General features: G+C 44.4%; 1 protein-coding gene across 1 annotated transcript in view; it reads right to left on the reverse strand.

Annotated features, from left to right (window-relative positions):
• Window positions 1-18,083, reverse strand: part of COL4A6 (collagen type IV alpha 6 chain) — a gene marked incomplete at both ends in the record, with an annotated part of 281,869 nt that overhangs the window by 41,786 nt on the left and 222,000 nt on the right. Inside the window, 8 exons of the mRNA XM_082646879.1 lie at window positions 6,033-6,086; window positions 7,327-7,419; window positions 8,335-8,376; window positions 8,556-8,591; window positions 9,404-9,466; window positions 12,283-12,318; window positions 14,005-14,073; window positions 16,681-16,797. Of these exons, the coding sequence (XP_082503005.1) occupies window positions 6,033-6,086; window positions 7,327-7,419; window positions 8,335-8,376; window positions 8,556-8,591; window positions 9,404-9,466; window positions 12,283-12,318; window positions 14,005-14,073; window positions 16,681-16,797 (510 nt within the window). The remainder of the gene's footprint in view (window positions 1-6,032; window positions 6,087-7,326; window positions 7,420-8,334; window positions 8,377-8,555; window positions 8,592-9,403; window positions 9,467-12,282; window positions 12,319-14,004; window positions 14,074-16,680; window positions 16,798-18,083) is intronic.

Consider the following 18,083-nt stretch of genomic DNA (forward strand, 5'->3'; position numbering starts at 1 on the left):
AGCTTGGGTCAAAGATGACCCACAAATGGAGAATTGTGTTAATCCTTGGGGATCGATGCTAGAGAGAAGAGCTTTTGCCCTTTGGAGACATGATGACTGCAACATCCTCTTCAGTGGGAAGGAGTGTTTCTATCTAGGCGTGATCTAGAACCATGCGGGCTTTAGGAACACTCTCAAAGGGACTGCAAGATGGTCACCAACCCCTCTTGTCCTGCTCACAGAAGGTGAGGGCTTGCAGCCATGGACATGACTTGGGGATTCTCTAGGAATAAGCAGAAATCCAAAAAGCAGAGTGAATGAGAGAGCTTCCTCCCCTCTGGGTCCAGGGCAAGCACATTCTGGGCCCCCGAGATACAGAAGAATTCATTACCAGAGTGGATAAAGTCTTTCATGGCAAATGTAATCGAGGTCACTTTGTCGTTACTGTTTAAAATGGGACTTCCTGGAGCACGGATGTTGGCAGATAGCATTTAGGCCTATTATGAGAGTAAAGGAGGCAGTGAAGTTCTCTCAAATGTGAGCTTGTGAAAGACACTAGATGTTATGGCACACCTCCTGTTGTCCTCTTGATGTGACCTGGCTCAGCTAATTGTCAAAGCACTGCTCCAATCCCATTTGTAGTTTTTTTTTTCTTCCTCTTTCATACTCAGAGCATTCCCGTGGGTACAGTTGGCTGAATAGCCCTTAGTTTTCTAGGCCCAAGTTTTTACTTTCTTTTGTTTTTAAAACGTGAGTTGTTTTTACTGTTGTTGTTGTTGAGGAGGGCAGTGTACGTCTGTGAAGGGTCCAACTCAAAGCAGCCTTTGGCTCCTACTTGCCTTCCCTCTTTTCTACAGCCACAGTTAGGAGTCAAATTGCTCACACCTCATGCTGAATAGGGTTTCTATTTGAAAGGCCTGTGTGTCAAACTGAATGCAAACTTAGTTCTGCGGCTCAAATTGGAAACCGAGGCATGCTGCCCCCTGGTGGCATGTATCTATTGGCGGCTGAAGTCAAACACTTCAGGGAGCCTTCCCTGGCCTGTGCACAGAAGCTACGGCAGCCCACGCTGCCCCAAACTCTTCAAGCACTAAGCCAGGTTCCGGATGAAAGTCTGTGAGAGGTCTGTATCACATTCACTTCTGTCTCCTCCAAGGCATGTGACTGTAGCCTGACACATACAAGGTGGTCCAATACATACTTGTTGAATTAAATGGAACAGTGACCAAGGGAAAAAAACTGTTCAAAAGTGTGAGGAAAAGAATGTCCAGGTACCATCTCACAGCCTCCACCTATCTTTACCACAGTTGTAAAGACAAGGGGCCCTTGTCCTTCTTCTCCGGAAAGCAGAAAGAGCCTCTGGACTCTTGCTTTCTCAGACAGAGGGTGTGAGAGGTTGAGCTACAAGGTGAGCAAAAAAACATATACGAAGTTTAAAAAGGAAAAAAAATGTTAAAAAGCAATTTGTGTGTCGGGGTTAGAGCCAATAAAACATAAATGACTTGGCAAGATATTGGGCTGTAGGCTCAGCTTGTCTCCCAGCACAGGGAGGCCCTGTACGAGGCCCTGCTGAACAAGCTGTTCTAGCAAGATGTCTTGGGCCCCGGCCCCAGCCCAGTCAGTCGCCATCATGAGCTGACCAGCACCCACTGCTCCCTTACCCCTTCTCACCCACGGTCAGGAACGCCTCATCAGAGCCTAGCTTAGCTGTTTACAGGCCTGCTCTCTAGGGCCCTGGTCTCCTGGTATTTTGGGTTCATGGGTGTTAGCGGCTCTGCAAAAACTCAACTTCAGTCACGTGGCTGGGAGTTGGGGCGGACAGCAGGGTGAAGAGGGGGGTGTGAGAAAAAGGCAAGCTGCAGACGGTAGGCTGGAACCAGGGGGCGTCAGGCCCCGCTGTGGAGTGAAAGACACTCTGGCCCTGGGTCCTCAGAGGCCTGCTGGCCCGAGAGGCAGGCTGCCAGCACGGTGGTCACCCTCTCCGCCTGAGCTCCTCGCCCGGCCCCAGTGAGGGCGGTGGAGAGGGGCGAGGCCCACCTGCACAAGGAGGGCAGGAAGGCAGGAGGGAGGCTGAAGCCTGAAAAGGGGGACGGAGGCCATGGGGGAGGGGCGGGGAATGAGCATACTGTGGGGTCACATTTTGGAGGCTAAACTGCAGCGATTGGTTTGGCTTGGCACTGCGAGGGCGACTTGAGAGGTTAGGAAAGTCAGTCTCCTTGTCAACTCTGACCCTGTCACACTGCTGCTACTGCCCCTCAGGGCACCGGGTTGCGGTGGGGGTGGGGGTGGGGCGGAGGGGAGGGCTTAGCTTAAGTCTGTCAAGATGGGGCTCCTCCTCCGAAGGACCTACCTGAAGTGCCTGGAAAGCCTGGTGCTCAGCAGAAAGAGAACTCCCGCCTGTCCAGTAGTTGCCTCAGATCCACTCAATAGGTACCTCAGGATTCACCGCTTTCTTCCCTTCTCTCTCCCATCATCTGCCATGTTGCCTTACCCTGCGTTTGCTGGTGCCTTGGAGGGCACAGAGGTATGTGACTCTCTCTGACAATCTCCACGGGAGCATCTGTGGCCTACACATGAGTGTGCTGCTGGGACAATGTCATGAAATGTGTGAAGCTGGGGCTGAGCCAGAAAAGCAAGGATGCTGGGTCACTGCAGAAGGGGCAAGGGAAAGAAAGTGAGGTCTAAATCTCTCAGGTTGGCCACTTGTCAGCAGCTCCTGCAAAGATCTGGGCTAGGATGGAAAGAAAACAAATGGTTGAAGGGAACATTTCAGATTCCCCAGAGATTTGCACCCTCAGCGCTGCCTTGTTTCTCAGTGAGTGTGGATAATTGAAAGCCAACGTGAGGGCTTTTGATTTGAGAAGTGTGTTTCCTCCGAAAAGCCCAGAGCATCTCAAACACGTCACCACCTTTCTTCTTACAACTATTCTGGCAGAAGTCACAGAAGTTACCTATAGATGTTCCCATTAAGCAGATAGAGATATTAGCAGCAAAGGAGTTATAGGATTTGGCCAGGGTTGCATGTGGAATCCACACCAAAGTGGCCTGAGAACTCTGGTTTCTTGATTCCCACTCTCTGAAAAGATGCTGTACCATATAAAGGAAGCTTTTTTTTCCACCTTGGATGTCTTTACAATCAACTGGGGTTTCTATTTGTCAGGGCACACTGTGAAACACTGGAAACGCTGAGCTTGAAACGGTATTGCAGTTTACCACTGTGCATTGCTGTCAGTCAGTGTGTCTTTCACAGGGCAAAGGGAACGGGTGAAATTGCAGAAGGGGAAATCCTCTGACGTAGAACAGGGAAGGGAATGGTAAGGAGGAAGGGAGCGTGAGCCAGTGAACTGCAAAGCACCGGAGATCACGCAATCCACAACCACCATGACAAGAATGAACAGTAGGGGGCAGTATGGTATGAGGAAAAAGCCTGGAGTTGGCTAGTATTCAAGAAAACTGAATTTCAGTCTCAGCTCTGCTAATAACTTGCTGAGTGACTCTGGACAAGCCTCTTTACCCGTTCAGGCCATGGTTTCCTCATCAGTCAGGGATATAAACCCAGCCCACCTTGCTTACATCATAGGGATGATAAGAGGTGACTAGAATTTATGTGAAATGCTCACAAAGAAAGGTGCAGGCTTTATTCCCCAGCCCACTTGCAAAGTACTCTGTCTGTGCTGTCCAATCGAAAGATAATGTGAACTACTATGTTATTTTAAATTTTCTAGTAGCTTCATTAAAAAAGTAAAACAAATAGGTGAGGTTAATTTAACAACATTTTATTTAACCAAACACATCATAAATATTGTCATTTCAACACCGACGTAAAAATTGTTAATGAGATAATTTAGATTATTTCCCTCACACCTAGGTTTGGAAATCTGGTGTGTATTTTACACCTACAGCACATCTCATCTCAGACTAGCCACATTTCAAAGGATTGGTAGCTGTTATGTGGTTAGTGGTCATCATATTGGACAGCACAGATTTATACTTTGTAAAGAAACCTGATGAACATTGTGAGTTGGGCCTCAAAACAGTAGATATGACCATTGCCACAGGACATATATACAGAGAGGTTCAGATACTTGAAGGCCCAGAGCTGGGGCTGAGGCTGAAGTCCAGGTGTCCCGTCTCCAACATGAATATTCTTTCCCTTTATGATTCATTAGATACTGAGCTGATTAAAATCAAGGCCACTGAATAGATGGTTCTCTGTTGCCCCTGTGTCTCTACGGAGTAGTAGGGATCACTGTGGAAGTAATCTGTGCCAGTGGCTCTACTGGCTGTGTTTTCCGGCCACCTGGAGAGACCCAAAGTGTTTCAAAGAACTGTAGGGAAGCACCGGAGTCATCTCTTCCCACTTTGCCAGCAAGCCGGGGGCAGGCCTAGTCATCTTTGATTCATCCATTTCCCTCCTGACCCCTACACCCAATCCATGGAAATCTCATCAGCTCCTTCAAAACATATCTTGTAGTTTAAGAGATATATCAACCAAATGTAATCTGTGAGCGTCATTTGGATTCTGATTCAAAACCAGGTAATTATAAAAATATATATTTATGAGACAATCATAAACCTGAATTCTGACTTAACAGATATTGTCATTTCTGATAATTAATTAGTGGTGATGAAATCATCATTATGTTTTTAAAAAGTCCTTATCTCTTAGAAATACTGAGGTATTTGTAATGAAATGCTACATCTGTTGTTGGCTTCAGATTGGCCGTGAGTTGCTAATTATTGACGCTAGGTGATGGGTACACAGGGGGACCATTATGCCACTCTCCCTACTTTGTATGTGTTTGAAATGTTCTGTAACAAAAATTTAAAACGTTTTACATTTTGAATCCATGTACTTCTCTCCATTTCCACTGCCATCATCCTAGTCCAAGCCACCACCATTCCTCACCAGGATTGTTGCAGTAGCCTCTGTTTGCTGCCTTCCCCTCCCCCCATCCTCCATAACCCAGCCCCCCAACTCCCACTACCACCAGAGAGATCTTAAAAATACAAGTCAGGGCCTTCCAATGGCTTCCCATTACATTTAACATAAAAGCCACATTTGACCTACAAAGGTCTCCATGATATGGCTCCTGCCTCTCTGCCTGGTTCTTGGCCTTGCTCACTCTTCTCCACCCGCTCACCTTCTTGCTGTTCCTCTAAAGCACTGAGCTTGTTCCAACCTCAGGGTGTTGACACTTATGGTTCCCTTGGCCAGAAACACTCTTCCCGACCTTCCACATGACTCGCTCCCTCAAAATAAGCGATCCCTCAGAGAGGCCCTTCTTGACCACTCTGTCCAAAGGTGCCCATCCCATTACCCATCCACACTCCAACACTTTTACCCTTTTTTTGTCTTCTGTGTATCACTTACCAATATATGAACTTGTTCTCCTTCATTTGTTTACTTGTTGATTCTCTCCCCTCCCTCATCCCCACCAATTAGAATGTACTTTCCTCAAGGACAGGGACTTTTACTTATCTGACTGTTAGTTGCTGTTGCAGCCTTAGAGTCCAGCAGAAGGCCTGGCAAATAGGGGCCCTCAAAAAGTATTTGTTGGGTGAAAGAATCTAAGATACAAGGGCACATAGGAAAGTGAAAATAGGATTACTAACAGTAACTACCATTTACTCAACAATTGATACGTGTCAGGCATTTATTAAGCCCTTTTCATGCATATTATCTCATTTAATTCTCATAAGCACCCCATTATTATCCCTTTTTTGGTAGGTTAGGAAACTGAGGCTCAGAAAAGTTAAGAAACCTGTCCAAGGTTACATAGCTAGAAACTGCTGAAATCAGAAGTCAAGCCTAGGTCTGTTTTAACTCTAGAGCTTGAGATTATAACCTCTAAGCTATATAGTCTCATAAAGAACCTAATGTCCCCATGGGTTTGAGAAACAAGACATTTCCTTAAATGCCTTCTAACAATGAAGATGGTGAAATTCTCTACAATAACCATAGGAAGGAGGTCCTCCTGTTAGCTTTCTATTGGTATAGCTTTTGTCCAATCAGATCCTTGAATACATGTTGACCAAATAGGGAGACTTACCGGGAGACCTGGAGGACCACTTATTCCTGGGAAGCCCTGAAGCCCTGGTTCACCCTGGAAAATCAACCAAAGCTTAGTGAGTAGCAGCAGGAAGTAGTGAACATAAAGGAGATAGTTCCCTTGAGTTACTTGGGTTGGGCAGTGGGAAACCATAGGGTATCCCAATTGGGACACCAGAGGCTGGTGCAGATTGCCTAGTCTCCACAACTAGTAACTACACCAGGATGTCTTAGTTTACGGAGCCCTTAGTAGTGTGGAAAGGACCAAAGTCCATGACAGGCAAAGAAAACTATCCAAAACAGAGTCTCAAATGCTCAGGCTAATTGGAAGATAGAAAAGATGATCATCTGCTTTCTTTCTAGCGGAAGAAGCTGTTCAGTGCGATTTCCTCTAGCAAATTACTGGCTGCAAAGACACCAATGGTTTTGGGAAAAGAGTAACAATTACAGTTTGCAAAGGGAAACATAATACTCTAATCTCTTTCCTTGATATGCTAATTTATCTATAAGTGCCATGAAAGGGCTCCCTAAGGTTTGGGAAAGATTAGGGAGGCAGGCAATTTTTCATATGCTCCCAAACTGTTCCCAACTCAATAATTACTTCCTGTAAACCTGGAGAAGGCCCGGAGCTGTTGCTTCCACAAAGACAGAATTAAAGAAATGGGACTAAACACCTTCCCCTGCCTGGGTCCCTTGACCACAGGTGCAGGATCACAAAACTTAAGGAATCCCCAGGAAGGAAGGGAAGTCAGGTTATTGAAAGATATCTGCACACCTTAACAGCAAACAGTCATTCAAATACAACCACGTGTACATTCATATCAAAATACAGATTATAAAATATCTCGGTTAAACAGGTCTACAGCTTCAGCCTTGGTAGTTCAGATCAGGCAAATTAGGGCATCTACTGCCACTTGGTGACAGCGTACACTATTTGCAGGGTCATCTTCTGAGGGCAAATAGTTTCTTTAAACAGATAACTTGAAAGCAACCATTATACCCTATTGCTCTGTCACAGTGCTTTGGGGACAACATAAGTATTGACAGGGTTGGTAGTTAGGAGGAAAAAAACCCAACTATTCAATGTTTGTTTTAAGTTATTCAGCATTTTGATAACTGAATCTGCAAAACAAACACAGAAAATAGCACTTGAACGAATATTCAGAAACGCAGTTAAGCTCATATCCATATTACACAGAACCCTCTATCCTTCCAGTATACTCTGGTTATTAGAGTTGAACTCTGGTATTAATAGGAAAAGGCTTATTAACTTCTTGTTCTCAAATGTTCACTACCTTGGATCCTTTCTTCCCTTTGGGAAATCCCATGAATTCCAGTTCCCCAGTAGATGGTGGGGGTCCTGCAGGGCCAGGCAGGCCAACATCCCCCTGTAAGATCAAAGGAAACATTAAGCAAAGCAGACACCACACAGATATTTCTCCGGAGGGTAGGTTTGTCCTCAGGATGTAATTCACAAATCAACTGTCCATGACTTTAGCCTCTTCACCCTCACCCTTGCATCAATGAGGAAACAAAGCTACCAGTCTCAAGGGGTGAAAAGAATTATAAGCCTGACCAGATGCATTTTGTACCGGCACTGCAGAGGGAGGAAACAAGATGGATGAAAGTAAATGGCAGGTTCACGGTTGCCATGGTCATGCATGAAAGGGTGTTTAGAAGAAAGCAAAAAAGGATTTGAGCAAGGTAAATGGCTACCTCTTGGCAATAGTGATCAGACTCTAATTGGTCCAATCGTTGCCAAGAGCACAAGCAGAGGCAGTGAAGTCCGTGTTGGAACACTGAAGACTGGATTTGCTCCTTGAAGACAGTGCAATCTACAAGAGGCAGCCGCCAAGGATGGGGAGGGCAAGCTCCCAGTCTCCCTTGAGGCTCCTGAATCACTGTACAGTTTGTATAGAGGGAAATAGGAGAATGAGGGAAGGGAAATAAAAGGGAATGATGAGAGAGGGTTAAGAAGGAGAGATAGAGGAGATAGAGGAGGAGGAGGAAGGATGGAGAGAAGCGAAGCAGAGAAAAGGAAAGAGAAGGTGACACAATATAATACAAATCAGCAGGGAAACACCCAGGTGGAAGGAAGAGAAAATATATCTCAAGAGCGTATGTTTGTAAGACATGTACATTTCACAGGTAGGAAGCAGGAAGACTACAATATTTTGAAGGAAAAAGACTACAGTAGCCTATGCGTGCACATGCAGCCCTATCACAAGCAGGCATATGTGTGCAGCTAGACACATTTCTAGGAGCATATGGACTGCAGAGCGTATGTTCCAAAATTTATTTACCTTGACTCCTTTCTCTCCTTGGAAACCTAACCCCATATTCCCCTGAGGCACAGGGGTGTAGGGAGGAAAAACAAAATCAATTACTAAACAACCTCCAGGAACTTAAATTGGAATGCAGTCTTTTTTACCAGAAAGTATGTTTAACCAGACCAGAATATCTCTGGGGAAACTAGAGTACTTAGCGGTAGGAGGTCAAATGCCCCAAGACAAAGTATACTTACATCAGGACCAGGGAAACCAGGGGGGCCTGGAGGACCCTAGATTTAAAATGAAAGGAAAGAGCGCTTTTTAGTTTCAGCCCCGAAGAATGTAGGCATGTTGAGAGTCACTGAAGATAAGTCCCCCACCCCCTTGGTGTGGTCTGGCTTTGGTGTAGCAGATTCTAGCTCCTTCTCCCTGGGTTCCTTTTTTTAAAATCTCCTTTGAAATTTCCCCAGTTGACCTGATAACCACTTTCATGCTAAGGTAGTGAAGACTTCATGTGTCATTTTCCCCATTAGGCCAGCACTTTTTAAATGATGACTTTTGGTGAAAGTAAAGCAAAGTAATCAGTGGTGGTGGGATTTCACACATTGGAGAGAGAACAATCTGGGGATGTGGATTTCCCAGAACCACACAGATGACTGGCTATGCTCTTCCTGTAGCCAGTGATGGGAAATAGGTAGGTGGGAAGAGCTCTCCAAGGTGAAGGATTGAGAAAGATTTTGAAGCTGCCTCTGTGCTCAGAGTGGGTGATAATGGTGTGATTAATTAGCAATGTCTGTCGTGGGTAAGGGGAGTGGAAGGTCACAATAAACGTGCCGGGTATTAGCCATCCTTGGGCTATACTTTAGGTTGAGCTAGACTAGGAGGCTTTGGAGGCAGAGTGGATGGTCAGAGAGACTCTGATAAAAGAAGATAACAAATAGCTCCTTACAAGAGCATGCTTCACTTTAACCTCCTAGAATGGAAGTTGCCTTTCTCTGCTAGGAGGGCTTACATTTCATGGGCTTACATTTACTTCACGGCCTGGTAGGGAAAGCATTCACGTGAATGCTGTGAACACGTGGTAGATTTAGCTGGTTCTTACTTGCAATCCTGGTGGTCCTATGGGTCCCACAGCTCCTGGAGATCCGGGTGCTCCTTGTGGGCCCTAGAGAGGCATGTTTTTATCAAGGTCAAAAAAGTATGGCAGTTTCTCAAAAAAAAATATATCCACAAGAATTGCACAAGAATGTTCATAGCAACTTTATTCATGATAGTTAAAAACTGAGAAAACACGATGGCCCAAAACCTATGGGATGCAGCAAAAGCAGTTCTAAGAGGGAAGTTTATAGCAATACAATCCTACCTCAAGAAACAAGAAAAATCTCAAATAAACAATCTAACCTTACACCTAAAGGAACTAGAGAAAGAAGAACACACAAAACCCAAAGTTAGCAGAAGGAAAGAAATCATAAAGATCAGAGCAGAAATAACTGAAATAGAAACAAAGAAAACAATAGCAAAGATCAATAAAACTAAAAGCTGGTTCTTAGAGAAGATAAACAAAGTTGATAAACCATTAGCCAGACTCATCAAGTAAAAAAGGGAGAAGACTCAAATCAATAGAAATAGAAATGAAAAAGGAGAAGTAAAAACTGACACTGCAGAAATACAAAGGATCACGAGAGATTACTACAAGCAACTATACGCCAATAAAATGGACAACCTGGAAGAAATGGACAACCTGCCAAGACTGAATCAGGAAGGAATAGAAAATGTATATATCTGTATCTATCTTAGATGTGTATGCACCCATTAGCAGAGCTTCAAAATACATGAAGCAAAGACTGATGGAACTGTAAGGAGAAATAGATTAAAAAATCAGTGAGGACAAAGAAGATCCATTAGGTCTGTTTATATTTTGTTTAGTTGTTCTATTAATTACTGAGGGAGGGATGAAATAGATAAATTCATGATTCTAGATGGAGATTTTTTTTTTTTTTTTTTTTTTTTTTTTGCTGCCTGCAGGGTCTGTACTGATATCTCCTGTTTTATTCTTTTTTTTTTTTTAACATCTTTATTGGGGTACAATTGCTTTACAATGGTGTGTTAGTTTCTGCTTTATAACAAAGTGAATCAGTTATACATATACATATGTTCCCATATGTCTTCCCTCTTGCGTCTCCCTCCCTCCCACCCTCCCTATCCCACCCCTCCAGGCTGTCACAAAGCACCAAGCCGATCTCCCTGTGCCATGCGGCTGCTTCCCACTAGCTATCTACCTTACTACGTTTGTTAGTGTGTATATGTCCATGACTCTCTCTCGCCCTGTCACAGTTCCTAGATGGAGATTTTAACATCAGTACTCGCCCCAACCAGCTGAATACATAGTCTCTTCAAGTACATATGGAACATTCACCAAGATAGTTCCATAGGTTGGGCCATAAAATAAAACTGAACAAATATAAAAGCATTGAAATCATCCAGAATATGCTCTCTAACTGCAATAAAATCAAACTAGAAATCAATAATATAAAGATATCTGGAAAGTCACAAATTTGGGGAAATTAAACGCCACAAGTCTCCATGGGTCAAAGAAAAAATCCGAAGGGAAACTAGAAAATATTTTGAAATGAATGATGACAATATTGAAAGCAAGAGAACGAAATCTGAAGAGAAAGATGGTATGGGAAAATGCATGGCCCTGTTAAAGCTGAGGAGCAGGAATAAGGTGATATGTGCTTAGGCAAGGGATGGAGAGGCTAAGTGAAGTTGAGACTTAGGAGGGAGAGAAAGTAGGGGTTCAAAGGTTCCCCAGGAATATATGAGAGTAGAACATTGCTCTGACAATAACTCATAACCTGTGGTCTCCTTACTGATCACAACTCTCTTATCCAGCCAGGAACCCTCCCCCTTCCCCAAATCTAAGTGGTTTATTTATCATGTCTGTATATGCAAACACTGTACTTCTGGGGGCAGGGAAAGGCATCTCTAAGAGAAGTTATGCAGCAAATACACTGGATGTTATTCTACAGAATTAGGTAACACACCATCTAAGCCTATGTTGTTTCACTCTAGGAGACCTCTATGCCCTTGGTCCTCACTCATCCCTGTTTACATGTGCGCTTGCTCACACTACTCTCTCTGTTTAGAAAGCTTCCTCCCATTGCCAGTCAGCCTAAATGTCACCCACACTTTTCAGAGGCTACCTTCTCTTAGATATAAAGTTTCTCATGATGTAGCCTTAGGTGGACAGCATCTCTTTCTTGATGATGTCAGTGGAATCCTTACGCCACATTCCTACTAGTTTTTCACATCCTGGGGTGGGAGGTGGCTGTGTGTGTGTGCAGAGACCGTGTCTGAATTGTCTCAGGGATCACTCCTAGCCCTTTGCTCAGTATCTGTTCTGCTCAGTATCTGTTCTGGAATGGAAGAAGAAAGGAAGGAACCATGATACAGGAAAAGAGGAGAGAAGGGGCCTTTATGAAGCCACTTCAAAGGAAAATGATGACAATGTGGAAAGTCAAGGAAAAACGAAGCTCTTATTAATACAACTCATGGCCTTTCATGGACTCACTCTTATTGAGTCCCTAAAAAAAATTTCTACGTGGAATACCTTTTAAAGAAGAGTGTTTTGCTTCTTTTATTTTACCCACAGTACTCTGAACACACAGAAAACACTTAATAAATGCTTGCCAAATGCCAGGCAAAATTCTTTCCTAATACATCCCAGGGAGGATGCAGGTCCCTGGCCGAGAGGTCTGAAAGCCAGCCTGCCATGTCACTGGAGGTAGACAGTCCATCCTCTCAGTACTTTCTCATTTGGCAAATGTCGATAGAGTGATCTATTCTACTTTACCTCTCTGGATTGTCCTTGAGAAGCTCTACAAAGACCTTCGAACACCGTAGAGAGGAATGAAAAGGGGTCGTTGGTACTGTTGACTAGAAAAACATTGGGAGCTCAACACATAGTTAACAACTTACAGTGACTCCATCCAGTCCGGGCAGCCCAGGCTCCCCCTGAGAAACAGACAAAGGCAGGACATTGAAGAGATGAATACATTAAGCTTGTGGTATTTCACAGATAACTGACCTAAGATGCAATAGGCATAAAAACGCATCACTGAAGCTTGGGCCTCCTCTGTCAAGGTCTTGTGTTTTAAATAATGCATGAATTGGAGAGATTCAACCATCTACTTTTTTTTTTCCTAAGAAAAATCTAGACTCTAGAAGAAAAATATTATAGCCTTGGTTGAACAGGAATTCATATTTTACTTGGATTAATTAATTTTCACCTTTGCTAGGAACTTATCAATTAGAAACTGCTTCTGCGGGCTGGTGATTTTCCTGCTCTTTCTGGAGGAAAGCAAAGCTACCTTCCAGTGTACCTTCATCCCCAGAGAATCTGTGCCCATATGTATACAACGCAAATCAGACATTTCAAGGGAGAATCAATAGAGCATGTAGTCTCTGATTACGTTTTAATTACTTTGCAGCATCTTAAGTCACCGTAGGAATCTGTACTATAACCATCTTGTGGAAATTGCTGTGTTCCGCTGGGTCCAGGGTCTCTTTGGTTTTTGGCAAAACCATTTAATCAACGTTTGCTACAACAATGGTCACATTCTGACACCTGCTAGTCTTACCCCGCTTGGCTTATAGTGAAAAATCAGCTCTCTGCAACCTGGGAAGAGCACTGCCTGGGTTTTAGCTCCTCGGGAAGCTGGCTTGTGCCTGTGAGCGAGTCACATAGCCTCAGGCTACCTCAGTTTTTCTATCTGTAAAATGAGCAACATGAATCTGACAATCATGAGGTCCTTTCCAAGTCTAACATTCCACCTTCAGCTATGGCTTCTATAGCCAAGAACCCAAACCCTGTACCTTCTTCAGTTCTCAGCTACCCACACCCACCACTGCCTTCCAAAGTGATTTCCAATATTTCTGGCTCTGTGCATGGGTGGAAGACAGAAAGATGCCATCTTCAGCTGAGTGAGCTCGGGCGCATCTTCCCCTCAGATGTTGCACACATAGATTCCCGTCTGCTCCCAGGGAAATGATGGGCTCCCTTCCCGCTCTGCAAGGGATTAGGGTCAGTCATTTGGCACCAGAGTTTACTGAAGGCCCACAGGATACCAGGCAGCATACGTCAAGAATACAGCCACAAGAATACAAAAGGTTCTTGTCAATTCCAGGAAGAGATGAACGTTTCCAGCCAGCTGCAGGGTTGATGGGCAACTTTCGTAGATAGCCAGGGGCCCAGCGAGGGTGATGGCTGGTATGCAGGTACAGAAAAGGGCGGAGCCATGATCCTGGGCTGGTGGCCATGTTAAGATGGGCAGAGACATACATGGCTTCAAACCAAGGTATGCAGACATCAAAGATTCTGTAGTAGACTAAAGGTATCTGCCTCCAGGAAATGTCTCGGCTTGTCAAGGAAAATGACGCCCATGCAAACAGTTTGTTTGCTGATCTGTCCCCTATTTTTGGCCTAGATCTTACAAAGCAAATCTTTTTGACAGTATGGTTGCAAACATTTGTCAATGTTTCCACCACAAAAAGCTCTGGATTCTTTTAAAATCCAGCTTGGTCTGCTCCTTAAATAGAGACACAGATGCTAGTTCTGGAAATGTTTTCATTGGATGTGGGGCTCCATCCCGGGGAACTCAGCTTATAGCCTACTCAGCTGTCTGCCTTAGAGGCTCTTACCTTCATTCCTTTGAAACTATCTTGGGCAAGGATAGGTTCACCTTTAGAGCCTTTCTGACCAGGAAGCCCCTGAGCAAAATAAGAAAATTTTGTGAAGAAATGCACGCACGCACGCACGCACACACACACACACACACAGTATTGTTAATAGTGTGATCTGATCAGACAGAGGATGGAAAAGCAAGAGCCTGAAACCATGTGGCTTAGTCTATGGCAGAGTTGGCCATGCTAAAGGGGCAAAGTACGTCCCCTGAACTGTGCTGTGTCTCAGAGCTGCATGCCTGCTCCCCCAGCCTCCAAGTCAGAAGTCTGTAAAGGGATTAGAAAGTAGACTTTGAATCTATTCAGAGTACCAATCTGAACATCCACATATAATACACATGCCGTTTATAAGCCTATAGCTCACCTGCTCCATATCTCACAGGTACAAGTCACTGACAGGGACTAGGTCTAGGACAGAGGTTAGTGGACTTTTTCTGTAAAGAGCCAGATAGTAAATAATATAGGCTGTGTGGGCCATATCTGTGCTCTGGTTCATATTCTTCTGTTTTTCTTCACAGTCTTTTAAAAATGGAAAAGCAAGCCATGGGACAAGGGTCCCATGGGCCAGTTTGCAGACGCCTGGTCTAAGATATAGCTACAAAACCATCTCCATCCTGTGCTTCTACCATATAACCTCAGTTTCTACACCTGTCTAAGAGGCTGGTGTGTCTCACTGTTAACATGGAAAACAGTTCAAAGTATGCCCAACCCATCCAGTCAGCCAGACTTTCAGTGGCAGATGCCACCTAATGTCTGCTAGATGTTGGCCTCCTGGGGAAAATCAATATCCCTATACCTAAGCGGAAGTTGGGATTAGTGTTGGGGGTAGGGCTAAGCTCTGGGGACTGAAGCGTTGATTGAACGATGGATTCCTGAGTTCAAGGTCCATAGGTATAATAAAAGTACAATGTGGTTCCAGAAGCGCAAACCAGCTTCTTGCCTAACACTTCCAATTTCCCCTTATTCTCACGGCCACTACTTTCATCAAAGAAGATTCAAAGGGTATCCACTCAGTATTCGGCAGGGTTAGTAAGGTTCAGCTTAGTAAAATACACACCCAAGTTCCTATTCAGGCTTAAGGAGAGGTTTAGGGACAGGACTAGGTTTTACCCTGGTCCTTTGGCTGTCAGGGGCTGTTTATTACCTCAAAATTCCTTTTCTCCCTCTTGGGGGCAGTGATTCCTTACTTTGCTGGATTTCCATTGTCTTAACACAGATGTGATCTGTTTTCCTCCCCTGTTGCCATGGCAGTGTTTGGAGGCCTCTGTGACTCAACCAGCTCATACTATGTTGGTAATACATCTTTCTCCCCCACTCCCTGCTGCATATTGGTTTGGTCCTTAGTTGTGAAGGTCCTTATGCCAATCTGGCGCTTGTGCTTTCTCCGTCTCACCTTCTCACGTATGCACTCACACCCACAACTTGGTCACTGAAGGCAATTCTCTTCCAGTAAAACGCCAATTAATTCACGTAGCTATGGAGTCCAACAGATCGTGTAATTTCTAGCGAAATGTATCACATCAGCACCCTTACTCTCTTAGATTATTTCAAATGAGGTTGAGAATGGGCTTGAAATGTGTTATTTTTCTCTTTTCAGCCACTCATAAAAGTAGCCTTGCAAGGGCATGGTATCTTTTAGAGATCTTTTTTTATTTTTATTTTTTTATTTTTTATTTTTTTGCCGTATGCGGGCCTCTCACTGTTGTGGCCTCTCCCGTTGCAGAGCACAGGCTCCGGATGCGCAGGTCCAGTGGCCATCGCTCACGGGCCCAGCCATTCCGCGGCATGTGGGATCTTCCCGGACCGGGGCATGAACCCGCGTCCCCTGCATCGGCAGGTGGACTCTCAACCACTGCGCCACCAGGGAAGCCCTAGAGATCTTTTAGATTCCAATATTTGAGCTCTATCTGGATGAATGGAATGAAATAAAAGTGATGACACCAAGATCCAATAAACGTCTTAACAATCCCAGAACTGAGGGTTGTGATGTGGGGAGCGGGTGGGAAGAGGGAAAACTACGTCAGTGTAGAGCAGGATTTCTCAACCATTTCTCACTATTGATACTTTGGGACAGATGATTCCTTGATGTTGTGATGGGGGGCTATCCTGTGCCAGTAGCACACCCCCAGTTATGAAGACCAAAAGTGTCAATAATAACTGTCAAATGTCCCCGGGGGTGGGGCCAGGGCAAAATCGCCGCTGGTTAAGAATCGCTGGTAGAGACCAAGCCTGCCAAGCCCTTTGGGTCACTGTTAGCGCTCCCATGATCCCATGTAGGCCTTCCAAGTACTGCATCTCCCCATATCGTCTAATGTGGGAAAATGTCAAATAGCCCAAGTGTGTACTTTGCTCTAAAATTTACTACAGTCTTTTCATAATCTTGCCAACTCGAAAAGCATCATTAAAAAAAACCAAACCCTAAGTAGTGTAGCATGTGTACACTTCCCTGAAACTGGTATTCTTCTTTAGACTTTTAATGTTGTGGTGCTACCAGCACAGACTCCTGCATTGGACAAGGGTCTGCAGTGGTTGCCCCTCGGCTACTTAACGAGCTCTCCAGAGAAGCAGAAGATAGGGCACACTTGGAGGCAAGCAAAGACATTTGAAATAATGTACAAAGATCTGACAGCATACGGGTGGTCCAAGAAGCCCGGGATAGCCATCAGGGCCTGGAAATCCAACAGCTCCTTGAGTTCCATTACAGCCATCCAGGCCAGGTGGGCCTCTGGGTCCTGGCTGTCCAGGGTGGCCCTGTTCAAAGAGAAAGAAGGGATCAAGTCAGCCACAGGACTCTCAGCTACTCCAAGCTCCACAGCGAGAGAAGTCAAGGATGCTGTCAAACTCTGGCTCCTTGCCCACTCCCTTTGCCCCATCGCCTCTGCTGCCATCGCTGTTCATTATACTCAGGTGTAGGTGGCTGATGACAGCTCAGTGTTACCCCTCCCCAAAAGATCGATGTTTTAATAGGATCCAAGCTGAAACCAAAGGGATCAAACGTGAAGAGATGGGCTACACAGGGTGCTGCAACTTCACCTTCCTTCAGTACAAAGATGTACTAAGATGGGGCTTAGCTGCCAGGCAGCTGGACTGCTACCAACAGGGAATCATGCCAGGCCTTGGGAATTCCTCAGAACAGACTGGAACCTGGGCAGCCTGGCACGGCTTTCTGTATTGGAAGTTCTGCATGGGAAATGAGGCTGGATTTTGGTCAAGAGCAGAAGGAGTTTCCATAGCACCACCTCTCCTGAATGCTGCTTGGTCAAAAATAAACAAGTCAAGGAAGAACCACACTTTGAACCTTATTTTGTCATTATCTCACGTCATGCTATTGCTTCAGTCAAGGAACTGTATCTTCTCTTCTTCATACTCATTACTGAGGCAGTTGTTTTGCTGGGGAATCAGTAATCATTCACATACAGTTGGTGTCTGAATTCAATAATTCTGTGCTTTCTTGGTGCACAGAATCTACCTCTTTTTAGGAAATATATCTTTTTCAATCTATCAAAAGCAGGTTGTGTGTTGGGTATGGAACAAAGAGATGACCTGAAAGACCAAAAATCTAGATGGGTCAATAAAAGGTAGACTCCCACCCTCCCATACACACTTTTAAAAGCCATATATATATATATAGACACACACACACACACACACACACACACACACACACACACACATACACATATATATACATGTATATACATATATATTTTTTGGCTTTAAAATATATATAAAATATATATTTGGCTTTAAAAAGTATATACATATATGTATAATATATATGTGTATATGTTTAATGATTTGAGGGAAACATGCCATGTGTTCAAAAATCAACTTTTCAAATTATTAGAGGAAACAACCTTTTGTCAAATGCTTATTGTGAGAATGCTCCACAGAATTCTGTTTCATTGTCATTGCTATTATAGTTGTAGGAGATAGATGATATGTTAATGCAAGAGTATGAGTCTAGACTGCTGGACTTATGGAATGCAGAGTCCAGAGGAGTGGTCAATAAACATATCTTTGCAATAAACCTGTTA

The sequence above is a fragment of the Grampus griseus genome (genome assembly GCF_964374135.1).
Source record: "Grampus griseus genome assembly, chromosome: X".
NCBI lineage: Eukaryota > Metazoa > Chordata > Mammalia > Artiodactyla > Delphinidae > Grampus > Grampus griseus.